This window comes from Ranitomeya imitator, chromosome 5 (assembly GCF_032444005.1).
Source record: "Ranitomeya imitator isolate aRanImi1 chromosome 5, aRanImi1.pri, whole genome shotgun sequence".
In the NCBI taxonomy this organism is placed as follows: Eukaryota; Metazoa; Chordata; class Amphibia; order Anura; family Dendrobatidae; genus Ranitomeya; species Ranitomeya imitator.
The window spans coordinates 81,429,384-81,456,989 of NC_091286.1; the positions used below are offsets into that span (position 1 = coordinate 81,429,384).

The window sequence follows — 27,606 nt, forward strand, 5'->3', positions numbered from 1 at the left end:
TTAAGGGTCATTGACCAAACTTTTCACACTATCAAGTGCAGAGAGTTGTGTGGAATGTGTAACTTTATTTAATGGCCCGTCGGTTACTCATTGGTAAATATACTGTACCTACATACTCATACTGCACACTCCTGGGTGTGTCTGACACAAAAGCTGAACACCTGAAGTAGCCGAGAGCAGCGGAGTTCATTCATTAAATCCAGTAGAAAATATACTGTACATGTGTGAATGATCAGAGACCAGCGCATTTTCTGACAGATTGCAGAGAACATTACCATAAGTACACAGCACCCCAGGTATGCCGTCCCGACAGCGCCACTCTGCGGGTGCCGTCCCGACAGCGCCACTCTGCGGGTGCCGTCCCGACAGCACCACTCTATACAATTTCAATGTTCTCACAATTGCTTGGAAGGAAAAGAATGTGAAATAGCGAGACATGCCTACAGTTCCCCATCCATTCGAGAGGTTTCACTTAGGTGTAAGATCACTTGCCAATGCCACATTCATTTCCAGTTGTTAAATAATTGAGAATGCCGTCAGTGCGAGCTGTCACATTGAGAGAATAATGTGTCTTTGGTGTTAGATGCTGCCTGGAAGCCACCATCAGAAGCTGAATTCCACACAAAAGACCACTCCTTCCCCACCATTGTTTCCCTGATGTCTTGTCCATCCATTCCACACCATGGGGCGTGAACACACCGGTGACAGCCATCAAGTCCCTGCACACTCAATGGCAGAACCACAATACCCGGATAACAGACCGAGACCAAGCCATGGCTGAGACACCAATCCCGATTTCATGTGTGGTTACCATTACAGGTCACCTGCATTATTTACACCGTAACTGAGCATCAGCTTTCCAGCCAGATATCATAGCAACCAGCTAACAAGCAGCCATGACGAGCCCAAGCTTACCTTGTAGCTGCTTAAATCGTCCCTCCAGCTGGTTGTAGTTGTAAGGTACCTGCCCAGTAAATCCTGGGGACAATGGGCCCGATAGGCTAGAGGTCCTTTGCAATTCCATTTAGAAAGAAGATGTGGTGCTATCGGAGGCATAAACCACAGAAGACCCCCACCATAAATCCAAACAGCTCCAACGTGCAGGAGACAGGCGCCAAGTCTGAGTCAATACAAGCAGAGTACAAAATCCACAAGCCCACGAGTGTCAGACTGTGCGAGACGTGGTCAGTACCGGCCAGGCTGTGTGTGGGATCACCTCCATAGGGGGCTTCAGTGCTGAGCTAGTGCGTCCCCCAGCATGCTGGATAGCTCAGACACACACAGGCGCAGCAGAGCAGCAGCACACCTCCTGCAAACCTTGTGGTGTGTAATTTAATCAGTAGCCACACTGTGTATTTAGTGGTGATGTCACTTGATTAGCATAAGACATTGTAAAGGAAACGGAGGCTGAACCATAGCAGTTCAGGAGAGGGTAGGAGGCTGCCCCTAAGGAGAGCCAAATGCAAAAATGCCAAACATGAGGACACATTTGTGGAAGGAGGATCAGATGCTGAACTCCCTGCACACAGTGTCTGCAGCCCAGAAGGCTGGCCCTGCTCGTCTAGCTGGCTGCACAAAGCCGCAGACAATGGTACGCTCCTGAACAAAGCTGCTGGAATTACAATCTTTTGTTTAAGAGCCTCATGTAACGGAAAAGTCTCAGATTACCATCAGATGGAAACGAGCGCGGTCACTCCAATCAATAGCTGTCACATATCTGTGTGGAGCAATCTATTACTGTGTGACAACGCTCAAGAGGACCGCGGCCATTGTAGCCCAGGGACCAGATCAGCGCTGTGTGCACGGGGGCCTAGGAAATCAGGGAGAAAATGTCGCTGATGACAGAATATCGCAGGGCGACCGGCCGCCAGGACACACCGGATAGAAGAAAACAATACACACACAGATATATAGATAGATAGATAGATAGATAGATAGATAGATAGATAGATAGGATAGATAGATATATATATATAGATAGATATAGATATTTATATACACATGCACGCATACATACATACATATACACACACATTTTTTTCAGCACCCTCCACCCACATTATTTCTGCAACTTTTGAAGCTACTTAAAAAATAAATAGATAAAGTCAAATTTTTCACAAGTTTTTTTTGTCTTATTTTGTACATGGGGATTTCTTTTCTGTCGTTTTCCAAGCAGTATGAACCTAAGATTTTTTGGCATAGCTTTTTCAGGCTGAAGCCATATGCAAACCAGACTGGAAGTACACGGAGGGCGTGCCAATACACCGACCATCCCCAGTGCACTTGTAGCCTGATTTGCATATGGTTTCTATGTTAGATTTCATATGACTGGCACATGAAAGATCAACAAAAAAGGTTTTTTGTTTTTTTTTAATGAAATGATTTAGTACTTGCCACCATTCAATCCAAGGCACATAAGATAAAGCCGAGTACATTATTGTAGGAGGCGGCACGCATGAGACAGGACAGCTGTGAAGGTGACGGCTCTCTACAGAAGTGAAGGCCACACTACAATACACACATGCCTGAAGAAGCATTTCCACCTCAAGCTATAAAATCACCTGTCACATAAATGGCCTTCAGTTGTTAAATGCTTTCGAGGTTTATAAGTGCTTCTTGGGCGATCTACCCTGTAAGTTGCACGGTCGGCCATACTGGCTGTCACTCGTCTTCCACACCTATAACTGAACTGGGGACTTTCTGCAAATATCGGCTCACTGCTCTACACTGTGCCCTTAAAGACGTATATCTCCAGTTATACTGCACGGCCCCCATTATGGTAAAGTGTCGGATTTAGGTAAATGTCTGACCATCTTCTGGTCAGTGACTTATCTGCAGTCAGAGAAAGATGGCCACTTACAGACACACTGAAATCACCATGTTACAAGCAGGCGAGGAAACAATCTATCGAGACAGCACTGCTTGTCATATCCGAGGAGGGCAGGATTCTTATGGATGAAATTAATTTCCGCTGCAAAGACAAGAATGAGACTCAGATCTGATCTAATAATCCAAATATAAGTGATGTGGTTGATGAAAAGAAGATAAATGGGGACACTTCGCTGGAAACTATATTCAGCTGAAAGCACAACTGCACAAGTTTTAGGCAGGTGTGGCAAAAATTCAGCAACGTGAAAATGCTTTAAAAAAAAAAGAGAAAATTTAAGTTTTTTTTTATCAATTAACAAAATGCAAAGTGAATGAACAAAAATGTAATTAAAAAATTAAAATAGGGGTTATCCAGGAGTGTGCGCGCGCGTGTGTGTGTGTGTGTGTGTGTGTGTGTGTGTGTGTGTGTGTGTGTGTGTGTGTGTGTGTGTCTCTAAGAACTAACAGACAGCTACCTGCCTTTTCTGAGTGGGACGATTTCTGCTGGTGATACTCTGGTTTAGTTTCACCTCTTGTCAACATGGCAGATCTTCTTCTTCCGGTCTGCTATGTTAACAGGGTGTCGCTGATGATGTCATGCTCATTGACAGCCTGCTCCCCGCAGTAAGGTAGTGGGTAGCTGGCTGCCAATCAGTATAATATATGCAGTGACAGCCCAACAACAGTAGAATGGAAGTAAAGAAGCTGATCGGTCAACTTGACATCATCGGAAGCCACAGAATTATCATCAGGAGTGGACAGTGATTGTTTTGTGCCATCAGTGATCGGTAGTTAGCAACTACCTGCCTATTATATTTTTGCATATGGGGCTAAGAAATAAAAAAAAGCCCCAAATAGCCACTTTAAAGCAATATATGGTAACACAACACATTGCCTTCAAAACAGTATGAATTCTCCTGGGTACACTTGCATGTTGTCAGGCATTTGTAGGATAATAGTCAGGTGTACACGTAACTAGTTATACCAAAAAAGGTGATCGTGATTGCAATTTTCATATGTAGATTGAAACAAAACTGTGGGAAGCTTAAACCTGGGTGAGGAAAGCCAGTCTGCTACAAAGGTGAGGTTGTGGAAGACAGATTAATTTCCCAGGTCTTAGACCATGGGAAGGTTAGTGTTAACCCCTTTACCCCCAAGGGTGGTTTGCACGTTAATGACCAGGCCAATTTTTACAATTCTGACCACTGTCCCTTTATGAGGTTATAACTCCGAAACGCTTCAACGGATCCTGGTGATTCTGACATTGTTTTCTCGTGACATATTGTACTTCATGATAGTGGTAAAATTTCTTTGATAGTACCTGCGTTTATTTGTGAAAAAAACGGAAATTTGGCGAAAATTTTGAAAATTTCGCAATTTTCAAACTTTGAATTTTTATGCAATTAAATCACAGAGATATGTCACACAAAATACTTAATAAGTAACATTTCCCACATGTCTCCTTTACATCAGCATAATTTTGGAACCAATTTTTTTTTTTGTTAGGGAGTTATAAGGGTTAAAAGTTGACCAGCAATTTCTCATTTTTACAACACCATTTTTTTTTAGGGACCACGTCTCATTTGAAGTCATTTTGAGGGGTCTATATGATAGAAAATGCCCAAGTGTGACTCCATTCTAAAAACTGCACCCCTCAAGGTGCTCAAAACCACATTCAAGAAGTTTATTAACCCTTCAGGTGTTTAATAGGAATTTTTGTAATGTTTAAATAAAAATGAACATTTAACTTTTTTACACAAAAAATTTACTTCAGCTCCAATTTGTTTTATTTTACCAAGGGTAACAGGAGAAATTGGACCCAAAAAGTTGTTGTCCAATTTGTCCTGAGTACGCTGATACCCCATATGTGGCAGTAAACCACTGTTTGGGCGCATGGGAGAGCTCGGAAGGGAAGGAGCGCAGTTTGACTTTTCAATGCAAAATTGACAGAAATTGAGATGGGACGCCATGTTGCGTTTGGAGAGCCACTGATGTGCCTAAACATTGAAACCCCCCACAAGTGACACCATTTTGGAAAGTAGACCCCCTAAGGAACTTATCTGGATGTGTGGTGAGCACTTTGACCCACCAAGTGCTTCACAGAAGTTTATAATGCAGAGCCATAAAAATAAAACAAAAGTTGTTGTCCAATTTGTCCTGAGTACGCTGATACCCCATATGTGGGGGGGAACCACCGTTTGGGCGCATGGGAGGGTTCGGAAGGGAAGGAGCGCCATTTGGAATGCAGACTTAGATGGAATGGTCTGCAGGCGTCACATTGCGTTTGCAGAGCCCCTAATGTACCTAAACAGTAGAAACCCCCCACAAGTGACACCATTTTGGAAAGTAGACCCCCTAAGGAACTCATCTTGATGTGTTGTGAGAGCTTTGAACCCCCAAGTGTTTCACTACAGTTTATAACGCAGAGCCGTGAAAATAAAAAATCTTTTTGTTTTCCCACAAAAATTATTTTTTAGCCCCCAGTTTTGTATTTTCCCAAGGGTAACAGGAGAAATTGGTCCACAAAAGTTGTTGTCCAATTTGTCCTGAGTACGCTGATACCCCATATGTTGGGGTAAACCCCTGTTTGGGCACACAGGAGAGCTCGGAAGGGAAGGAGCACTGTTTTACTTTTTCAACGCAGAATTGGCTGGAATTGAGATCGGACGCCATGTCGTGTTTGGAGAGCCCCTGATGTGCCGAAACAGTGGAAACCCCCCAATTATAACTGAAACCCTAATCTAAACACACCCCTAACCCTAATTCCAACGGTAACCCTAACCACACCTCTAACCCTGACACACCCCTAACCCTAATCCCAACCCTATTCCCAACTGTAAATGTAATCTAAACCCTAACCCTAACTTTAGCCCCAACCCTAACTGTAGCCCCAACCCTAACCCTAGCCCTAACCCTAGCCCTAACCCTAACCCTAGCCCTAGCCCTAACCCTAGCCCTAGCCCTAACCCTAGCCCTAACCCTAACCCTAGCCCTAACCCTAGCCCTAACCCTAGCCCTAACCCTAACCCTAACCCTAGCCCTAGCCCTAACCCTAGCCCTAACCCTAGCCCTAGCCCTAACCCTAGCCCTAACCCTAACCCTAACCCTAATCCTAGCCCTAACCCTAGCCCTAATGGGAAAATGGAAATAAATACATTTTTTTTTATTTTTCCCTAACTAAGGGGGTGATGAAGGGGGGTTTGATTTACTTTTATAGCGAGTTTTTTAGCGGATTTTTATGATTGGCAGCCGTCACACACTGAAAGACCCTTTTTATTGCAAAAAATATTTTTTGCAATACCACATTTTGAGAGCTATAATTTTTCCATATTTTGGTCCACAGAGTCATGTGAGGTCTTGTTTTTTGCGGGACGAGTTGACGTTTTTATTGAAAACATTTTTGGGCACGTGACATTTTTTTATCGCTTTTTATTCCGATTTTTGTGAGGAAGAATGACCAAAAGCCAGCTATTCATGAATTTCTATTGGGGGAGGCGTTTATACCGTTCCGCGTTTGGTAAAATTGATAAATCAGTTTTATTCTTCGGGTCAGTACGATTACAGCGATACCTCATTTATATCATTTTTTTATGGTTTGGTGCTTTTATACGATAAAAACTATTTTACAGAAAAAATAATTATTTTTGCATCGCTTTATTCTCAGGACTATAACTTTTTTATTTTTTTGCTGATGCTGTATGGCGGCTCTTTTTTTGCGGGACAATATGACGCTTTCAGCGGTACCATGGTTATTTATATCTGTCCTTTTGATCGCGTGTTATTCCACTTTTTGTTCGGCGGTATGATAATAAAGCGTTGTTTTTTGCCTCGTTTTTTTTTTTTTTTTTTTCTTACGGTGTTTACTGAAGGGGTTAACTAGTGGGACAGTTTTATAGGTCGGGTCGTTACGGACGCGGCGATACTAAATATGTGTACTTTTATTGGTTTTTTTTTTTATTTAGATGAAGAAATGTATTTATGGGAATAATATTTTTTTTTTTTTTCATTATTTTGGAATATTTTTTTTAATTTTTTTTACACATTTGGAAATTTTTTTTTTAACTTTTTTACTTTGTCCCAGGGGGGGACATCACAGATCAGTGATCTGACAGTTTGCACAGCACTCTGTCAGATCACTGATCTGACATGCAGCGCTGCAGCCTTCACAGTGCCTGCTCTGAGCAGGCTCTGTGAAGCCACCTCCCTCCCTGCAGGACCCGGATCCGCGGCCATCTTGGATCCGGGGCTCGAGCAGGGAGGGAGGTGAGGAGACCCTCGCAGCAACGCGATCACATCGCGTTGCTGCGGGGGGCTCAGGGAAGCCCGCAGGGAGCCCCCTCCCTGCGCGGTGCTTCCCTGCACCGCCGGCACATCGCGATCATCTTTGATCGCGGTGTGCCAGGGGTTAATGTGCCGGGGGCGGTCCGTGACCGCTCCTGGCACATAGTGCCGGATGTCAGCTGCGATAAGCAGCTGACACCCGGCCGCGATCGGCCGCGCTCCCCCCGTGAGCGCGGCCGATCGGCTATGACGTACTATCCCGTCCAGGGTCAGATAAGCCCAGGGCACCTCGACGGGATAGTACGTCTAAGGTCACAGAGGGGTTAATAAACTATCAATGCTGCTATATTGAAAGCATTCTTACTTTGCAGCATTTTTTTTCTACAACTGCTTAAAACATAAAATATAGCATCAGTCGAGTTAGATTAAAACGTAGATGCCAGCACATAATGGTGTATGAGAAAGTTGACTAATTGATTCTTAAACCATAAATGACACATGGCATGTACCTGCAGAAATGCGTGCAGGATGCATGGGGAGCAACAGGTATGCCCCCTAGTGGCAGCAACAACCAATATGGATAATTTTTACACCAAGTCTTATAAAAATAGTATTCACGGATTTAAGTCAGTCAAATGAAGTAAGATTTTCTGGCCCATGTACAAGTAGTCTATATAAAATGCTGCAATATAGGGACATTTGATGAGCCAAAGGGTGAAAGGGATTAAGAAAAAAAAAACACAGAATATGGCTAAAGTTAAGTACATACTATGTTCACCATTCGATTGATGGCTTCTGTCAGAATCCCTGAAAAATGTGCCATTAGAAACGTGTGAGCTCCGTCTTTTCAAACAAGCAAAGGAGCGTAGCAGACTACACCGCTGCAAAAAACATGGAGTCCATTTGTACTCCGTTGGTCTCATTGTAATGAATGCGTCTGTCAGCGGCCCCTCTGAATAGTTTTTCAGGGAAACAATCAGCAAGAGATCTGGACATTCCCGAAGAGTATTAAAGCAATTCTGATGGCTAACCCAATGATTCTGCCATATTACCGTAGCGTGCTTAATAAATATGACCCAATATAATTCCTAAAAGGGGTTGTCTATCTTTGGGGAAAGTTTTTGTTTCTTACCTAAATGCATGCAGTTGGGGCTAGAAATCATTTTTGCAATTGGGTTTCACTACAAATTTTGCACAGTTTGCCTCCTATAGCCGCTGTATGACACCACGGTCACACGTTCAGTATTTGGTGAGTTTTTTACCTCAGTATTTGTAAGCCAAAACCAGGAGTGGGTGATAAATACAGAAGCGGTGACATATTTCTATTATACTTTTCCTCTGATTGATCCCCTCCTGGTTTTGGCAAATACTGAGGTAAAAAACTCACCAAATATAGAACGTGTGAACGTGGCCTTACACAGTGTATTACTGCCTGAAGAGTGAGGTAACAGGGTCGCCTCATTACCTTTATTTCATCATATGTGTTAGGAAATAATTTTGTGGCCGTTATTATATAGATGTGACAGGTTCTCCTCCTGCTCTTATTAGCGCACCTTTCCTCACAGACTGCACAACTCTATACAATGGCTGCTGGCGGAAGAACATGTGACCAGACCTGTCCATCGGCCTCCTCCAATAGGAAGACAGTTTTCTCGTGTGAGGTTTTCCATTGGACAAGGCTGATGGACAGGTCTGGTCACATGCTCCTCCGCCAGCAGCCATTGTATGGACTGGAGAGCTGTGCAGTCTGTGAGGAAACCGCACTAACAAGAGCAGGAGGAGAACCTGTCACACCTACGGTATATAATAGTAAGCGCTATAAAATCATGTCCCCAACACATCTGATGAAATAAAGATAATATGGCCGTCCCTGTTACCGCACTCTACATCCAGCAGTAGACTGTATAATACAGCGGCTATAGGAGGCAAACGGGTTTCATTATAAATGTTGCACCAACTGCAAAAATGATTTCTATCCCCAATTGCATGCATTTAAGAAAAATGTTGTCCGCAAAAGTGGACAGCCCCTTTAAAGATCTGTTGAGCATTTCAGTAAGGATTGCACAACGAAATGAACATGTAGAAGCCTGGATTTCAGGTTTGGGAGAAGGGTTTTCGAAATCTTGTGGACATGCACAAAAAAGAAAAAAAAAGTATATGTACAGATTTTTGGCAACGTTGCTAGAATAAAAATGTACCATGCTTTTTCACTTAATTGATGCGAATTCTCATGCAGGAAAGCGAGTGTCAGCATTAGATTTCTATCCCAGATCCACTGGTATATCGGTGTCAGATTTCCATTTTCATTGATGCTAGGAAATGTGAAAATCCCCTAAATTTATGCCCACAGCAATATACAAAATATGTGGGGTTAACGGCTAAAAATTCCTGGATCTGTGTGAGAACAGAAGAGCCAGCACTCCTCATCCAGCCTACACAGAGATCGTATGCAATAAAAAAAAATAGTGCTCGCCTTGTTCCACTTATGGCCACCATCTTTCCTATTAATACAGGCACACCATGCTAAGGTTACGCAGAAATGCTCCTCTATTAACGTGTGCTAGATTCATCAGCGGAGCACACAATCTCTGGTGGCACCATTACAGTGTATGTCCCCGTCGGTTCAGACGTAAGCCCAGACCAACGGGGCCACTGAACGTGCAAGCACCCATGTACTCGCCAATCCTCTGAAGTCTTCACCATTACAAACCTACACTTTCAATGTGTTGTACAAAGTGGAATGAACGCTTCAAAAAGATTTGACTGTATTCATATGTTGATCAAGTGAATAATTGCAAGGAAATCGGTCAGTAGGATCAACTCTCAAAAGGGCAAAAAAGTAATGGAAAGTTGAATACAACGAAGCCACGTTTTCCTTAATATGCAAATGAACTGTACAGATCTATAGGCTGGACATGGATCTCCCTGAGACTCTGCCTCCAGAGCTTATTTTAAATGAAAAGGAGACATATAATGACTGACCGTTTACTTTCATAACCACACAGCTTTGCAGAGAGATCAGACCTAACACAGTACAGAAGAAATTAACTTATTACAAACACCTGCTACTCTCCTCTCAGGGTATGTGCACACGCTGCGGATTTTGCAGATGGAATCCGCACAAAAACGCGGAAAAATAAAAGCGGTAAATCCGCAGTAAATCCGCACTGCGATTTTCCTGCAGATTTACCAAAATCAGTGAGGAAAAATCCGCACAACATTCCGCAGCGTGTGCACATACCCTCACAGTGCTGTCAGCTCTGATATACTGCCCCCCACACTGACTACACATGTGTTTGTAAAGAGAAAGTTTGACTTTGCTGTACTGAGCTAGTTATAATCACAATAAGGTTTACTCTGCTCCAGGCGTTTTGCAATCACGCACAGATCTTTAGCGAGATCAGGAGAGCAGACTGTCAGTCATTACATGTCTCACTCTGGTAACTCGCCCTTTCATTTAAAATAATCTCTGGAGGCAGATTCTCAGGGAGATCAATGTCTGGCCCATATTTTTGCTAACAGCTCATTTACATTTATTTATTTAAAATAAGCCTTAATTTCTGGGGAAAAAAGACATCGGATTGCAGATATCAAGGTATCATTTTATTCTTTTTTATGATCTGCATGATCATAAAGAAGGCTTAAGAGGATTGATCCTACTGTTGGATTCCCTTTGCGTCTTAAAAAGCTATTGTAATGGAGCACCGTACGCAGCGAAGAGGCAGTGACCCACAAAGTTCAAACACAAAATTCTCTTTAATGTGTTACTGCACACAAAGGTGCAAAGCATTTTATAGTACACGTCATCAAAGTTCAATACACACAGTTGCATCTCGTCTCAGTGCCAGTTTCATAGCACTACACATCATATGGCTTTTAGATTGCAGTGCTTAAACACACCGGACCTCTCATTGTCCGGTATCCGTGGGGCGACCGCACGCCATATTACAGTCTCCAAACACAGCTTCACATGTTGCAGACACTACATACGCCAGTCCTCCTCTGACTACTTCCCGTGGCTGCCCTGCACCGCTGTATCACAGACTCTTTACTCACATAGCCGTACACAGCCCAGGATATCCTCCGGATAGCAGCCGGGCACCATAGCCACCTGTTTGCAATCGTTACACATGCAAGTCCTCTTTCAGGTACAGGACATCAGACTGTCCACATCCAAGACAAGTTACCATGGACGACTTGCTTCGCTGTGTACGCTGCGGGTGCCAGGCTTTTCAGCTGCCATAGCAGCTGGCTCTGCCGGCCTGTGCTGCTTCACACACAACCAGCGCTCTGCAGGCCTCTGCTCTGCACAACAGCACACACCAGACTAACACCGACGTTGCACACCCATACCTCTTACTGCAGGGTTTTTTAACAAACAAACCTGTGGCTTTCAGCCACATGGAAAACCCAGACCGGAAATCCGTGACTGCCATGCACACCTATGGACTTCATCTGTCTCCATGCACAACCTGGGAAAAAACACACAGCGACCCCTACCTGTGACACGAGTCACTGCCTCACACTATGCAATGTGCCCGACCTTTGTACCTTTTGAATGCACATACCCTGTCCATTTGTCATGGAGAGGAGACAGTCTGCACAGTACTGTATAAAACTCTGCCCACAATAAAAAGAATTTGAGACTTTAAGTCTATTGTGACATTTTAAGAGCAAAGTTTAGGCTAGAAATAGGAATTTGAACCAACCTAGAGCAACAAACTAAATAGTCAATCCTATAAGCAAAATATCAACCTACAGATAGGAGACTAGAATATCATATGCAATTTTTATTAAGCCGTGATTTAGATTATTAAAAAAAAAAAGTATGGGTGTGAGATACATGAAAGTCTGGTTGCACAACTGGAAATCAGACACTATTAACTGGCAAATCCATAAGGAGCCCAAAAGTAAATTCATTAAACAACCAAATATAAATCAGATAGTCGGAACTATAATCTAAAGTGGAGATTGAGGAAAAACAAACTGTGAAAAACGAAAATCACAATCACATAACAGTATCGCTCTGCACAAAGATCATCCCAACACATGTGTTTCATCAGCTGCTTCAAGGGGGTTAGGAACAGACATCTGCAGAGTTGAGAGGGTTGGATTTATGTTCAGCAATAAATTTAAGATTTAAAAAAAATAAAAAATTGCCCCCCAAAATCTTCGATTTACATCTGAATGGTTGACCACAAGTTAAAACCTTGCATTGAACAGCCCTCTAAACATGGACAAGTAGATTGCTTGATAAATGAATGAAGCATAAAACTTAGCGGTCACGCACAATTTACATTTTTCTTCGCTTCCAAAGTTACTTTTTTTTTTTCTATACACAAGACACTAAACCAGACCCAAGACAAATCCCATACCGAAAAACAGATCTGGATGGAGAGAAGAGATGAACTGTGAAAAGGGGACAAGCAAGAACAAGAAAAAAAAAATTGATAAAGGAGAGGCAGAAGAGAAGGATACCAGAAACAGGGGGTGTGGTTCATTTTTAAAAGAAGTCCTCGCGGTAAGATCTTTTTATAAATCTGTGTATAGGTACGTACTTTAGTGTGTGTGTGTTTTAACGTACCATATTCATCTACTGCCATCTTCTCCAGGATCCAGCGCCATTCTGTTCCTCTTCTCAGAGACGTTACAGCACAGCTCTTCAGACTCTGTGGGTAGCACTGCGCTCTACGTGACCCAAATAGGACCTTTCTAACGTAAGTCCATGAAGTGTCAGAACAAAGATTCTTAGACTTATGTTGTAAGAGACTTCAGGATCGTGCATAGAGTGACCAGGAGAGTCTGAAGAGTGAGGACATCACTGAGAAGAGGAGCAGAACAGCACTGGATTTCGGAGAAGACAGCGGTAGGGGAGTATATCAACACACTTATCTATAGAAGAAGTGTTCATCATAGGAGGGCTTCTGTAACTACTACTGAAGTGGCTGGGGACAATGGAGTTTACCCTGGAGCCCAGTCTGCTTTATGCATGCTCAGGTTATGACACGAGAGACGGAGCAGTGATCCCCAATACAATTCACAAAAAAGAACAAATTAAAAAATAAAAATAAATGATCGCTGAAAGCAGCCATTCTTACAAACAGCCGGTCACTTTACTAATGCATCCTGCATGGCATGTTAAAAGCTGGAGGTAGCGCAACACTGATGAACAACTTCTCTCACACCTACCATCCATGAGGGAGTTGTTGCCTAATATTATAAATACACACCAGTGTTTTGTGGCGCGCCTCGGACGCTGCTTGCAGCATCCGAGGCGCGCCCGCGGTCCGTTCCCCGCTCTCGCAGATCAGAGATCTGCGAGAGCGGGGACGTTTAACGCGACCCCTTTATATCACATTGCGTCAGCGCAATCCGCTAGCGCTAGGCGCTAAACGGATTGCACTAACGCAATCTGAACCTAGCCTTACAGCTACTAGCCTGCTTGATTACATGTGGGGATTCTCTAGCATCCAGGCAACCCCCACATGTACTCAGCCTGGCTAATAGCTGTAAATCATTCAGCTGCCGCGATGAAAACTAAATCTCCAAACACTAACAAATACTCGGAGGTCACACTCACTCCTCACTAGTGACCAGGTATTGGTAAATATGGCCGCTTTTTTCTGTGATATTTAATGTCACTCACAGTGCGATGGGCAAGATTTGAGGAGAATCCACAGAATTTTGAAGCAAAGAAATCTGCATCAAAATTACACCACTTGGGGTGGTTTGGCCAGTGTGGATTTCGCTGTACATCATCCTGTGCAGTAAGAGCTTGTTCACACATTGAGTATTTGCAGCGGTTTTTCTTTTGTGAGCAAAATTGCTGTGTTTTACAGTTTCAGCATAATGAAATTTACAAAACTTGATCCTCATACTATGTTTTTCACCACAATGAAAGCCAAAAATATCAAAGATGCCATTAAAATGCATTAAAAAAAAAAGCAAGAACAGGCACTTAATGTGTGTTTTTCCTGCAAACACCTTTCTTACGAAGGAAACAAATGCCTTGTGTGAACATACCCCAAGTCTGCAAAGGTTTCTGCCCATGTAAATAAAGCAGATTTCATGAGTGGTTAACATGCCACTGTCCAGTCCCCCCATATGAATCACAAGGGTTTCATGTGCACAAATCCCTACAGCCATATTCCTCATGCCTTGAATTGCTGAATACGTCGTCTGTTATCCTGAATGGGTTCAGCTAATGTGAAAATGACGATCGATGGAATGTAAAACCTCCCACCATACTTCCAAAGGCTCATTGTCATACTTCTTTCTGCAGCATGAGAAAAGTATTTACAGCATTTCATCACTGCAAGAAATGTACATGTGAGCCAGGGAGTGACAGCAAGGAAAAAGAAGTGATAAATATGGGGACAGTAAACATAGCGAAAAGTGTCCTGTGTATCAGTATGAGCTCCATGTACATTACACCATCTAAAGACTGAAAACTTTGGATGATGCTAACTGGATGAAGATGTAACGGACAAGTAAAGGTAGAATATACCTGGTTTGGTGGAGCTAATTTTTTTTTTTTTAATCCGGAACATGGATCATGAAGATCAGGCAACAATCCTGATTATGGCAAATTAATTCCTGAAGGGAATGTGCACACGGCATCTTAAGGCTATGTGCACACATTCTGGATTTTTTGCAATAAAAACCGCGAAAGAAACGCATCCATTAAGCATCCTATTAATACAATTCAATCCGCAATTTTTGTGCACATGTTGCGTTTTTTTTTTGTTTTTTTTTGCTGCGGTAAAAAACGCAGCATGTTCATTAATTTTGCAGATTTTTCGCTGATTTCCCGCTATTTAATGCATTGGGAAGCTCCGGAAAAAAAACGTGAAAAATCCGCACAAAAAACGCGGTTAAAACGCATGCGGATTTCCTGCAGAAAAAGTCCGTTTTTCTTCAGGAAATTTCTGCAAATAATCCTGACGTGTTCCGTAGCCCGTGTCATTGCTTTATACTTTCATGAAGAAGAAAAAAATGAACATGTTACTTCTTTACACAGCTTCAAGGATTTCCAAACCCTGAAGCAGTTAAAAGTAGTGAGAAAAAAAAAACACAGAACATGTGCACTGTAATCTAGATTTTACATTGCTGTGGATTATGTTCATTTTTCTATCACTTCTCCGGTGCTTTTTCAGGGGGATTTTGCCTGAAAAAAAATAATCGTGTGCACATATCCTTAGGTTAATTTCCCAGTACAGGGAGTGCTGGCCTGAACGCAACAACCTCATAGGCAGAGATCAGGTAGGAAGACTCGCAGCCGGTCCGGACATCACGGTCCTAACATGCCCAACATTTGAAACCAGGCTAATAGTATGTTCAGGTTTGTTTTTTTTAATAGGAGGTTTGATAGGAAACGGAGCGGAAACCATCCAAAATTCTCCTCAAAAGGAAAAAAAAAAAAAAAAGTCTTCACTTCAAAAACTCAAAGACTAAATGTGAACATACCCTTAGACTCAAGCCAAGAGCATTTTTTCCTTCCAGCCAATATTTTATTATACATATCGAGTCTGAATTTATGAACTTCCGTCTGTAAAGTGTGAGCAGATCTTACATTCCAAGACACACAAGAATTGGGTTACCGCAGAGTAAGATCACCTGAGAGTGTAGTATAGCATTTCACCCTTCGGGAACATGCAACGCCACAGCAAGGTAACATAATAGGTGGTCTGTGGAAGGGTCATGTGTGTAATTTTCAGAATGGAGTCAATGCATCCTCCATGACAGTTCTCAACCATGGAGAACCAAGACTATCAAGATTCAACGATAATGTTCACGCCAAGATATGACAGAAAATCTAAAGAATTAAACATAGGATGCGTTTATCTGATAAAAAAAAACAAAAACAACAAAAAAAAAAAACCACTGCACAGCTGCGTTCCCATACAGCATTTTGCAGCCTTTTTTGTGGCATTATTTTGAAAAGTCTGCATGCACAGCACTTTGTTTGGGAGGGATTGTAGAGGGTTTCTTTTTGTTTTTTTTTAAATTCTCATTGCCCGGAAGTCCTGACCTATAGTGAAGAGGCCGGAGACATGGCACACAATGGCGAAAGAAAAGGATCAGATGGCCTGCAGAGAGCAGTTGTGGTGGTATTGGTTTAAAAAAATTTAAAAAAAAAAATACAACCTCATTGCTTGGGCCACTTTCACACATCAGTTTTTTGCCGTCAGTCACAATCCGTTGGCTCGACGGATCCGTCGCAGATTGTGAAAAATTGATGCGACGGATTCATTTTTTCGACGGATCCAACTAGCAGATCTGGCTAAATAAATCGGAGCATGCTCAGTTAAAAAAAACAGAATCCATTGCCGGATTCCGTCATTTGACAGATCCCGGCACTCATAGGCTTCCATTCGAACAAACGAGGGACATTGACGGATCCGTCGCTGTCCGTTTTTTCGATGTACACAAAAAACATTACTTTGTCGATGATCCGGCGAACGTCGGATGAAAAGTGAGGCAATCCATTGCCAATACAAGTCTATGAGAAAAAAAACGGATCCGGCGGCACATCACTGATGTGTGAAAGGGGCCTTAACTTTACCTTACCAGCAGCCTCGATGCCCGCCATGCAGTTCTCTTTGCTCTATTGTGCACCACATCTCCAGCCTTTTCATCAAAGGCCCTGGAGGTCACTGCGCATTATAAGGTCGCAGTGCACATCTTGACGTCATGACCTTGCTACACGTGGTGACCTCTGGATGTGGCTGGAAGTCCTGGCATTTAGTGAAGATGTGGAGTGGTGGAGGAAACAAGACCACCGAACGCTGCGGGTTGGCTGGAGTGGTTAACGGTGAGTGTGTGTGTGTGTGTGTGTATATGTGTATATGTGTATATGTGTGTGTGTGTGTGTGTGCGTGCGTGCGTGCGTGCGTGCGTGCATATATATATATATATATATATATATATATATATATATATATATATATATATATATGTGTGTGCGTGCGTGCGTGCGTATACACACGTGCTCAGTACTTCTCTACCCCCTCACCCAAAATGTGCCATGACGGGGGTTAGGATAACCCCAAACACATTAGAAAATAGAAATGCGTCGGAGGGGCACACCAACCCCTCATAATTTATGTCCTTGGTCTGGTCTATTGGCTCCTTGATTTGACTAACTTACTAACATTTCGCAAAGCAGGAAACAGACGAAAGGGGCAAGGAGAAGAGTATGTAAAATATACCTAAAAGGTCATCCAATATCAACATTACATATAAATAGGTCACAAAGTAAGATGCCATGCAGGAATATAATTTGACTGGCTACAAAAGCAAAGAGTTTCCTTACATCTGTTTCCCGTGTCTACCTCCACAAGGAAATGGTGTTTGAGAAAATGTTACCCTGGCTGAAATCTGAATCCATCACCCATCACATCTTTGTGACTAACCAAATTTTCATCGCGGCAGCTGAATGATTTACATTCATTACATTCAGATAGCAAAATGTCTTCCTTCGGAGATTGAGCACTAGGCTTTGTGCTCTGTAAATCACATGACTGTACAGATTGTGGAGTTTGAGATGAAACTTTGGAACCTTTGATGTTCCTGGATATGTTCATTGTCAGGAATCTGAGGCTGACCCTTGGTTTTCTGCTGCAGATGTAAACTAGAAATGCAATTAATTCCTTTCAGGAATCCCCAGATAGATAGGATCTATACAAGTAGCAGTAGCCTACCAGCCACATGTGGATTTGCCATGAAAGATGGTCTTAGAATACATAGATTGGTTTGTAGCTTCCATAAAGCAGTAAAAAAAGTCTTGTCTTGTCTGAGCACCTGTCCAGATGCTATAATATCGGTGGTTTGAGGCCCTTTTATATTACCCAAATGAGAAAGTGAAAAATCAAAGAGTGCATGCTGCTTTTGTGGACACAGTGTGACCAGGTATGGTAATCATATTTAATACCACAAATGTGCAGCTGCCAAAAAATTACCCCAGCTGAGGGGGTTAATGTCGGCAGAACCACAGTGTACGTGGTATCTGTTGAATGGAGCTTGATGATCCAGAACTGGCCAAAATCAGGAGTGGGTGATAAATACAGAAGTGGTGCATATGTTTCTATTATACTTTTCCTCTAATTGTTCCACTCCTGGTTTTAGCTTACAAATACTGATGTAAAATACTGACCAAATACTGCTAGTGTGACGGCAGCCTAATAGATAAATGCGGCAACTGATGGACTCCCCTTGTGCGAAGGATCCTGCACTCCAAGGCTCATGCTTGTGATGGAAACTAATGTTGGCCATACACATTATTCATCTCTGCTGACACATACACAGGAACGCTGGGCTCTGCTTGTTATCTCTAGGAGACTTCCTAAATCATCTGGCAGAGACTCACCTCCTCACCCAACACAAGGATCAGTCGGAAGACCCATAAGCATTAGACTGTAAGCTGATCCAGTAGAAAATGCTGGGTTCGGATGATTTCTATCTATTGTGTATGTGGTCATTAAAGACACAGATTTTTAAAACTTAGGGCTCTCTATACATATGAGGACAATGTACCCCAATAACTCACTCGCCATATATCCAGCTCAAAGGCATTCACAATGCAACATTGGAGATCACTAGAATACTTCTCAGACTATGAACATAGTCCGGTGAGCTCTGCATGGTCACGGTTCTGACTTTCCAAAAGAGCGACCGTTTTATTCCATGAATTAAAATGATAGATGGTGTTGAGAATGCACAGATCTCCATTCCTCCACTTCCTGGAGGGGCTTGGGATGAACACTAGCGTCATCAGGTTTAGGTACTCATCACTACTTACTATGCTAAGGATAAAGAAAGATAAAAAAAAAATCCCATGAAATATAAATGAGCAGTTTGCATCCCAGACATCGCTACGATGTCCCAGGTCTTTTTTTTCCCCCATGTCTATGAGCAAGTAAATCAAAGCAGTCGGGGTCCTGTGAGCGCTCCTCAATACATGGCACAAGCGCGGACTAGCGGCCTGCAAACAGTCTCCATGTTGGAGCTCCAGATGCGATCTCGCCCAAAGGATCTTAAACTGATTAACTGTACAGTGAGACAGACATCTGCTAATGTGGTTACTGTGGTCTAATGTTCCTCTCCTGTATCAAGTGAATCCTTCAGATGTCCTTCTCGTCTGACCTTGTTCTCTCATGCACTCCGCGCCGCAGCACGCTCGTTCATTATTCAGCAGCATCCCTCTGGCCTTGTGTCCCCAGCTAAGATGATTTTCTCTTAAATCAATGCGTTTTCACATAGCACTAAAGCCCGGATTAGCCACATGTGCTCAACTATGAAACACAAGTCCATGGACACTTTGTGGCTATGGGTGCGAATTGTCACCGTCTGAATGGAGAAGTGAAATGTGGAAACATATTGTGTAATTCTAATGTTTTATTTTTACACTTAGCATATTCACCGAGTACATTGGCTCCAACTCATCCAAGCTGAAGGAATACACCAGATGAATATATTTAATGAAAGGTTCAAGTGGCACATGGACAGTCTAAGGCTATGTGCACATGTTCAGGATTTCTTGCAGAAAATTCCTGAGAAAAACCGGACATTTTCTGCAAGAAATCCGCAAGAAAACCGCATGTGTTTTTGCCGCGATTGACGCGTTTTTGCAGCGGTTTTTTTTCCGGACACTTCCCAATGCATTTTGTAGTGGGAAATCCGCCAAAAAAAACCCCGCAAAATTAATGAACATGCTGCGGTTTTTACCGCGATGCGTTTTTTTCGTGGAAAAAAACGCATCATGTGCACAAAACATGCGGAATTCATTCTAAATGATGGGTTGCTTATTGTATGCGTTTTTTTGCGGTTTTATAGCGTTATCGGGCAAACCCGCAAAAAAACGCAACGTGTGCACACAGCCTTAGGCTACTTTCACACTAGTGTCGCTACGGGCCGTCGCAGTGCGTTTTTGTCCAGACACACTGCAAAAACACGTCGCATGATGGATGCAACGTGTGGCAATCCGTCGCAATGCGTCGCTAATGAAAGTCTATGGAGAAAAAACGCATCCTGCAGGCAACTTTGCAGGATGCGTTTTTTCTTCAAAACGACGCATTGTGACGTGCATCGAATGACGCTAGCGTGAAAGTAGCCTTACAGAGGTAACACAGGACTGGAAAGCTTGGCAGCTGACATTAAAGATACAGTCCATCTGAAATGAATGGATCGAAGTAGCCACAATAGATACAAACCATGGGCAGGTGTGACACTTCTATACACAATCAGGATTTTTTTTTAATTTCTATGTTCTCTGCAACTTACACACAAGATCTCATGCCAGTTGGGGGTCCCAGACCTATGCCCATTGTCTCATGTTGGACAACACTGCCATCTGAATCTATTGTCTTACCCATGATAAAATGGCAACAAAGGTTCGGCACTAAATGATATAACACTTACTCACCAGCTATATATCGTGCAGCCCCAGAGCAGCGGTCTGGTGGCTCCAGTCGGTCTTTCTCACTCAGACGTCAATTTTCTCGTGTGACTGCTGTGGTTTTTTTTTGGAAAACACTCATGCCTACGACAGTCTATGGGGCATTTCATATGTCCGATTTATTCCTCAGACCATATGATCCACACAAAATCAAGGAGACTTGTCAGATATTGATCAGAGTATCAGAGCAAAATCACATGTCTATGTGTCAGCGAAGATTAAAAAAAAAAAAAATCAGACTACACGCAAATGCCATCTGTGCGCAGTTTGTTTTTCACTATTTGATGCAATTTTCTCCAGATTCCCCCATCAGTTTTTTTTTTCACTTGAGAAATGGATTAAAAGCTAACCGAAATACTGATGGTAAAAAAGTGACACTGACCAAACCTGCTGGCAGTCTGATCAAAAAACACTGATGAAACGCAGAACTTTTGTGTTTTGCATACGAGAAACATCACTCATGTGAAGGAGCTCTTACTCTGCACCGATCATACATCCACATGACAACTGGACGGGACTATACATACAGGCCTTAACAGTGATGCCTGCGTATATAACTCAAGAGCACTGAGGCCAGTGATTGGCTGCAGCGGTCACATGATCGCTGATGCAAAATAAACCAAGACCGGCAGGAACCAACAGAAAAGTGATGCTCGAGATGTTGGTTCTATTACTATTATTAAATCACATTCTTTGCCATTATTTTTATCAAAATACAAGAAAACCCTTTAATCTGAAACCTGAATGCATCATCCCCAAACAATGCCATTATGGGCATGTAAAATGTCCATTTGTTACCGCGTGGATCCTCACTATAGATTGATCCATACGAACGACTTCCTTATTCTGTTCAGTTCTCGTTTATGGCTCTAATGTACTGGCGTGTATAATGCCATTAATCAGCAGGAGCCAGACAACACGCACTTAGGCTTTCCGGGACTACGGCATTGATGACCTACTCTTACCGGGGACTTGTCCGCTCTACTGACAAGTCTGTTTTAGTAAAACGCTTTTATAAAACTTGTGCTGTGCTGTTCCCGTTATTCCTAGCAAAAAATATGAATACATTGACGAGTGGGTGTTACCAATTGGTGGCCTGTCCATACATTATACTATCCAATCAGTGCTGTCCATGATGGTGTACAGTGCAGGGACACAGGACTATGAGAAAGGCAACACCCAGATGCCAACTTATTCATACAATTCCAGAAGGGACATAAAAAACAAAGGAAAACGGCACTCTTGAAAGTGTTCAGTAGAAGAGAATATGTTTAAAACCAAAAATTATGCATTGGAAAACTTGTGCTATTGAAGAACAAAAAAGGTATTGTGACTTGACACACAAAATGTGACTATCGAAACTTGACGTTTCGGCGGCTCTAGTTCCTAGATTTATACTTGCCTTTATAAAACCCGTTCCTCCATTTTTTCATTTTTAACATTTCAATCATCTCCCATCCATAAAGGGAATTCCAGGACTAATCTATTCAATCAATAAGTTATCAATATCAGGTGGGGTTCCTACACCAGGTACTCCCACCTAGCAGTTACTATCTGAAAACGCGACTGCTTGAATGAAACCATGTATTGAGCTGGAACAGTACAGTATTGATTACGTAACCAGTGTACAGTGCTGGAACAGCACTGCCCTATACACTGTGTAGTGTCCGCTCGCAGGTGCTACAGATCAGCACTCAAGTGTAGCAGTAGACACTGATAAAGGCATATTAAAAAAATGTCAGTGCCGCATAAGTTTGCTTTGCAGAAATAACTCAGACATTTCTTAGACACAAACTTAATCTGCTTAAACTTAATCAGTTTTTTGCCATCAGTCGCAATCCATCAAATTATGAAAAAAAAACAGATCCAGCGACTGATGCCGCCGGATCAGTTTTTTTTTCTCATAGACTTGTATTAGCAACAGATTGCGACGGATGGCCTCGTGTTTCATCCGTCGTTCGGCAGATCCATCGAAAATTATCTGTCCGGCGGCCGGAAACAACGGACATAGTAACGTTTTTTGTGTACGTCGAAAAAACGGACAGCGACGGATCCATCCCCATCCGTCGCTTGCTAGAATGGAAGCCTATGGTGCTGAATCCGTCAAATGACACAATCCGGCGACGGATTCCTATTTTTGTAAACTGAGCATGCTCCAATTTTTTTAGGATACAATTTGCCGGATCAGCTAGTCTGATCCGGCGAAAAAACTGATCCATCGCATCAGTTTTTCACAATCTGCGACGTCGAGCCAATGGATTGTGACTGATGGCAAAAAACTGATGTGTGAAAGGGGCCTTAGGCACAAGAAAAATATCTTGGACTCTTCTTCTAGCATCGAAGAGTTGGGATACTCCTCCATACACGGTACATAAGTTGACTCACTGGTCCAGATCAAATTAGCAGGTTTCACAAACATTAATTTCATACGTATGGGCAACTTTGAAGTAATTTTTTTTTAAAGTGAATTAGTCACCAGATTTCATCATACAAACCGCATACATTATTAAAGTTCTCAGGCCTGACGAGGCTGGTGATTTATTTTCAAAATCCCCATCAGAATGGCTGTGTAATCTTTGTGAAGTTAATTTAATAACAAATGTATGGGGACAGATCTGCTTGAACATTCATTTCTATAGATACATCGCAGTTCTAATCTAAGCCATCTTCTGACAATTACCATTGGCCGCAACATCAGATCAGCTAAATATAGGAAAAAATACACTTCAGTGACACACTGAAATATCATCAGAGTCTTCAGTGAAGACAATGACCATCAATAAGCTCAGAATACAGGGAGGGAGCGGCCGGGGAGACATCCTGTTTATCTCCGGAGGGTTCGGACAGCCATGGGAATGACGACTGAAGGAAATACTCCAATAATAAGAGGGGCTACATGGAGGAAACTGGCCCCTCGACTCATGAACGGGGAACATGTGAAAGGAGACTTCAGAGGCCACCCACTCCACATTTCCTCTACCTAAGGGAATGCAACAAAAATACCGGATTCTGCCCCGGAGAGCGCAGTCACAGAGATAAGGAGACAATGCTGTCTGTTGATAAAACCATTGGCACGGGATGTGCACCGGGACGGCTGATAATCCATACCACATACGTGCTTTGAAATACATTTCAGGGAGTCGCTCCGCTGCCAAGAAATTATAATTACACCGTCCCATGTAATTTCTCCCAGTAGTGACAACATGATAAGAGGCAATAATTCCATCTAAGCGTCGGCACTGGGTGGGGTCACATTTAAAAAAAAAAAAAAAAAAAAAAATACATGAAAGGAGCAGAAAAAAAAATGTGTTTTTAATCCGATTTCAAACCTTATTTTTGTACTTATGCTTCACTGCAAAACTTGTAATTCAAGCCTTTTGATCGTGGGATAACAAGCTGTGGAAAGCAGCGAGCATTGTCCGGACGTCTATTCTCCATGTTTCCAACGTTCCACGTTTGTGTGAAGATAATAGAAACACTCACTGGGTTTAAATAGTGGAGAAGTAATCTCTAAAAAGGCTAAAAATTAACCACCAGCTCCAGTATAGGCAATATATTGTGTGATGTCTACCGCAGAACTGCAAGGGGTTTTCTGGTTCTGAAAAACCCCCGTCACACGGCTGCAGTTTGTTTTATACAAATGGGCGTCACTCACCCTCCTTGGGTCCACAGCAGCAGTGCAGCCAGTAACGGAGCTCAGCGACTCTGCCCAAAATGACAGCGCGAGCCACTGAGCTCACAAACTGGCGGTATAATTACCAACATAGTAACAGACAGCAGCGGAGACTCTGGACCCAGGGAGGGCAAGTAAAGAACCCGAGGGAACAGGAACTTTCTGAAACCGGAAACCCCATTCGAAAAGGTTCTCTCCTTCCAGAAAACGTGCTTTCAAACAAACCAAATTTTACTTACCTTTCATAAGGTCTAGCGCTGGCTCTCCGCCATTGCACCGGTCTCGGTCTGCAGCGCTACAGTCATTTCAACAGCGCTGCAGCCAATCAGTGAACTCAGCAGCTCGCACCATCTACACAGGGAGAGCACCTGAGCTCACTTTTTTTTTTTAATGGCTATTGCAGCTTATGAAATAAGAGTTTTCAGGCTAGGAGATCCATGGTCGGTCCATGAATTATGGTCCACACAACATGGATCTGTAAATCTAGCCTTAAAGTCAACCAAAGATCAGTCAATCTGCCCCTTCTGGTCCGGCACTAGGTATAATACAGTGGTGCAGTTTTCGTAAAACAGTCTACCCTATCAGTGACAAATTAAAGGGAATCTGTCAGCAGGTTTTTGCTATGTAATCTGAGGACAGCATGATGTTGGTCCGTTAAGCACTGAATTCAGCTATGTGTAACTTAGGCGGCGTGCTGCTGTTTACTTACCATTATGGTTTTATTTCTAGGAGACTATCACTGCCTGCACTACATGTTACACAGTGGCGAGTCTGACCACGCCCCTCCTGCGATTAGCAGCTCACTGTCAATATACAATTTACATACAGAGCCTTGCTGGGGCAGCTTTCTGAGCTCTCATACATCAAAAAAACTGTTATAACCTCTGAACCCAGTAAACCAAGTGACTTCTCTAGAACCGGTGCTCTCTTTTCCTACATTATACTGCTCTCAGATGAGGTAATAAAAGCCTGGTGACGGATTCCCTTTAAGGCTAAACGGTCTTAAAAAGTGATAAATTTGTTGAAGTGGCTCAGGCGGCTTAATAAGTGTGGCACACCTTAGCCTCCTTAATGTGGGCTTACACCATCTAGTAGTTGGCTTAATTTTGTCCTACAATTTATGCCAAATTTTGGCACAATTTTCAATTACCGTACATGAAATGCAATTTAGGCTACACCCCGTTGCAGAGCTGAAAAACACACAAGTAATGAGGGACAGTTTTTTGGCTTAAATAATCCGGGATTTTGTGGGCATGTAAATCAGCTCCCGGCCGGCTCCTTTCTGCCGATACAGAGGATGGGTCATCAATAAGCATTTTACCTTCATCATAAAATTGAAGACTGAAATCAGTTTACATTTCATGGAGACTCTTGGAAGGAGCTGCTCTACTTGTGGAGATCCAGCTGTTATATGTAGACTTTCAGGCAATGCTGTCTGGAGAAAAGGCACATTACCTCCTTCCACAAAAAAACGAAAAACGACAGATAGCTAGCATGCAAGTCCATGTCATCTCACAGCCAACTACTGTGTACGGACGAGGAGCAAAAACAGTAATATCTACATTACTGTCGCCTGATTGGGAATACAAATATGGAAATAGAAAGAATCCAGTAATGGATCAATTCAGATGAATGGGAACAAAAATGTCCTTGCTGTTTTGGCTGCAATTCAGCCACAATCCTTTTTAGAGTCTGGAAAAAAATAAAATGGATGACAAGATAGTTGTTTGTATTGGTACCATTGAAGAAGTCTATGGAAAATGGATCATAATGAATGGCCGTTATGTCAACTGTTAGCAGACCTGTTTATTTACGGGTGTTATAGTAGATGCCTGCGTTTTATAATTCCCGAAAGGGAATCTGTCAGCAGATTTCTGTTATGTAATCGGAGAGCAGTATACTAGAGGGCAATAGAGCCCGATTGCAGGGATCTATCACTTATTGGACTGCTCGGTGTAGTTTTGATAGAATGCCTGTTTTCTCTGTTGTAGATGTAGCACTGGACATATTGGTAAGCTATGTATAACCCCCGCCTCAACCACTGAATGTCAGCAAACTCCCAGTGATGAGGGCGGGGTTACACAGATTCTGCTGACAGATTCCCTTTAAAATAGATTAGTGAGAGCTGCAGGCACAGGCAGCCACCACTCCAACCCACATATGCTTGTCTGGAGGGCTAAACATGGGTCAAGGAACCCTAGTCTGTCCATGCATGTGGGACTTGGATATGGGTACTCTGTGCTCATTCATGCTTCTCCTGGGCAATACATCTTCTTCCCTTTGACATGGAAACTAATACAGAAGGCAGGGGGACGCACAAAATGGCATGGCAGGCCACGTGATGCCCGGGCGCAGGCTGAGCAGCCCTGTGAGCAGGAGTAATACATAGTACAGGGTGTCCAATCTTGTTAAAGAGGGAACCAGTCATGAGATTAGCGTCCCTTGTTACAAACAACCCTGGATAGTCGAAATGCGGTGGATTTCAGAGAGTAAAAAAAGAAAAGTCTAAAAAAACGAGCTAGGAACACAAAGCAGTAACCTGGAGTATAAAACAGAATACCTTACAGCCCTTAGAAAACATGCCGATCGTTGTAATTACACCAGAAACAGCAACGGTCTAAATTACAATTAACGAGCAGAGCTACGACATTTATCACGATGCCAGACCTGAAGAATGGACAGTCTCACGTAAAGCCAGAGGAGAAGTGATTCACAGCCTCAATCCCCACAAGTGACAGCTGCTAATGGAGAGGAAACATGAATGACATCATGCAGCAATAATGGTGAAGATCAGACTGAAAAGAAATACACCCCCACACCCGCAATTAAGTATAATTGAAGCTGCAGGAGCCTTTATAAACTGTCGGCACATGGGAACCTGGACGCAACCTTCTAGATTGCTATATAATGGGTACAAGGACGTCTGGCAACATTTCTGACAAGGTATCAGGTAGGACTGACATGGTGAAGACGTAGGCTGGTGGGGGGAGAGTTACTCACACTGGCGTACTTACAAGCTGTGCCAGCTGGCAGTGTAGCACGTGCCATATTGCTCCTCCTAGGTACAGCCATGACGAGGAGTATCACAATGCCAAGTGATCAAGCCAAGGCTGCACCAGCCATCGTCACTGCCAGAGATCAGTCCAGATCTAGTGGAGCAGAAAGTCCATGAATTACGGTACTGACACTTGTAACCCATGTCATTTCCACCAATATTTATGGGTAACAGTGGAAGAGTTCCTCAGTAAAGATGGTAAAAACACCAATTTTTCTAAGGAACTTACAAAGGACCTGGGCACGATGGTCAATGAGTGTCAGATGATGGTGA

The 27,606-nt window shown here is 42.9% G+C and overlaps 1 protein-coding gene across 2 annotated transcripts in view; it reads right to left on the minus strand.

Annotated features, from left to right (window-relative positions):
• SPTBN1 (spectrin beta, non-erythrocytic 1) overlaps positions 1–27,606 on the minus strand; it is a 201,536-nt gene that overhangs the window by 113,916 nt on the left and 60,014 nt on the right. The window contains exon 1 of one of the 2 annotated variants that reach the window (XM_069768875.1): positions 916–1,329. The exons of the other annotated variant lie outside the window; for it this stretch is intronic. Within the exon in view, the coding sequence (XP_069624976.1) occupies positions 916–1,024 (109 nt within the window). The 5' untranslated portion in view covers positions 1,025–1,329. Of the gene's footprint in view, positions 1–915; positions 1,330–27,606 lie in introns of those variants that run through there. 2 annotated transcript variants of the gene reach the window in all.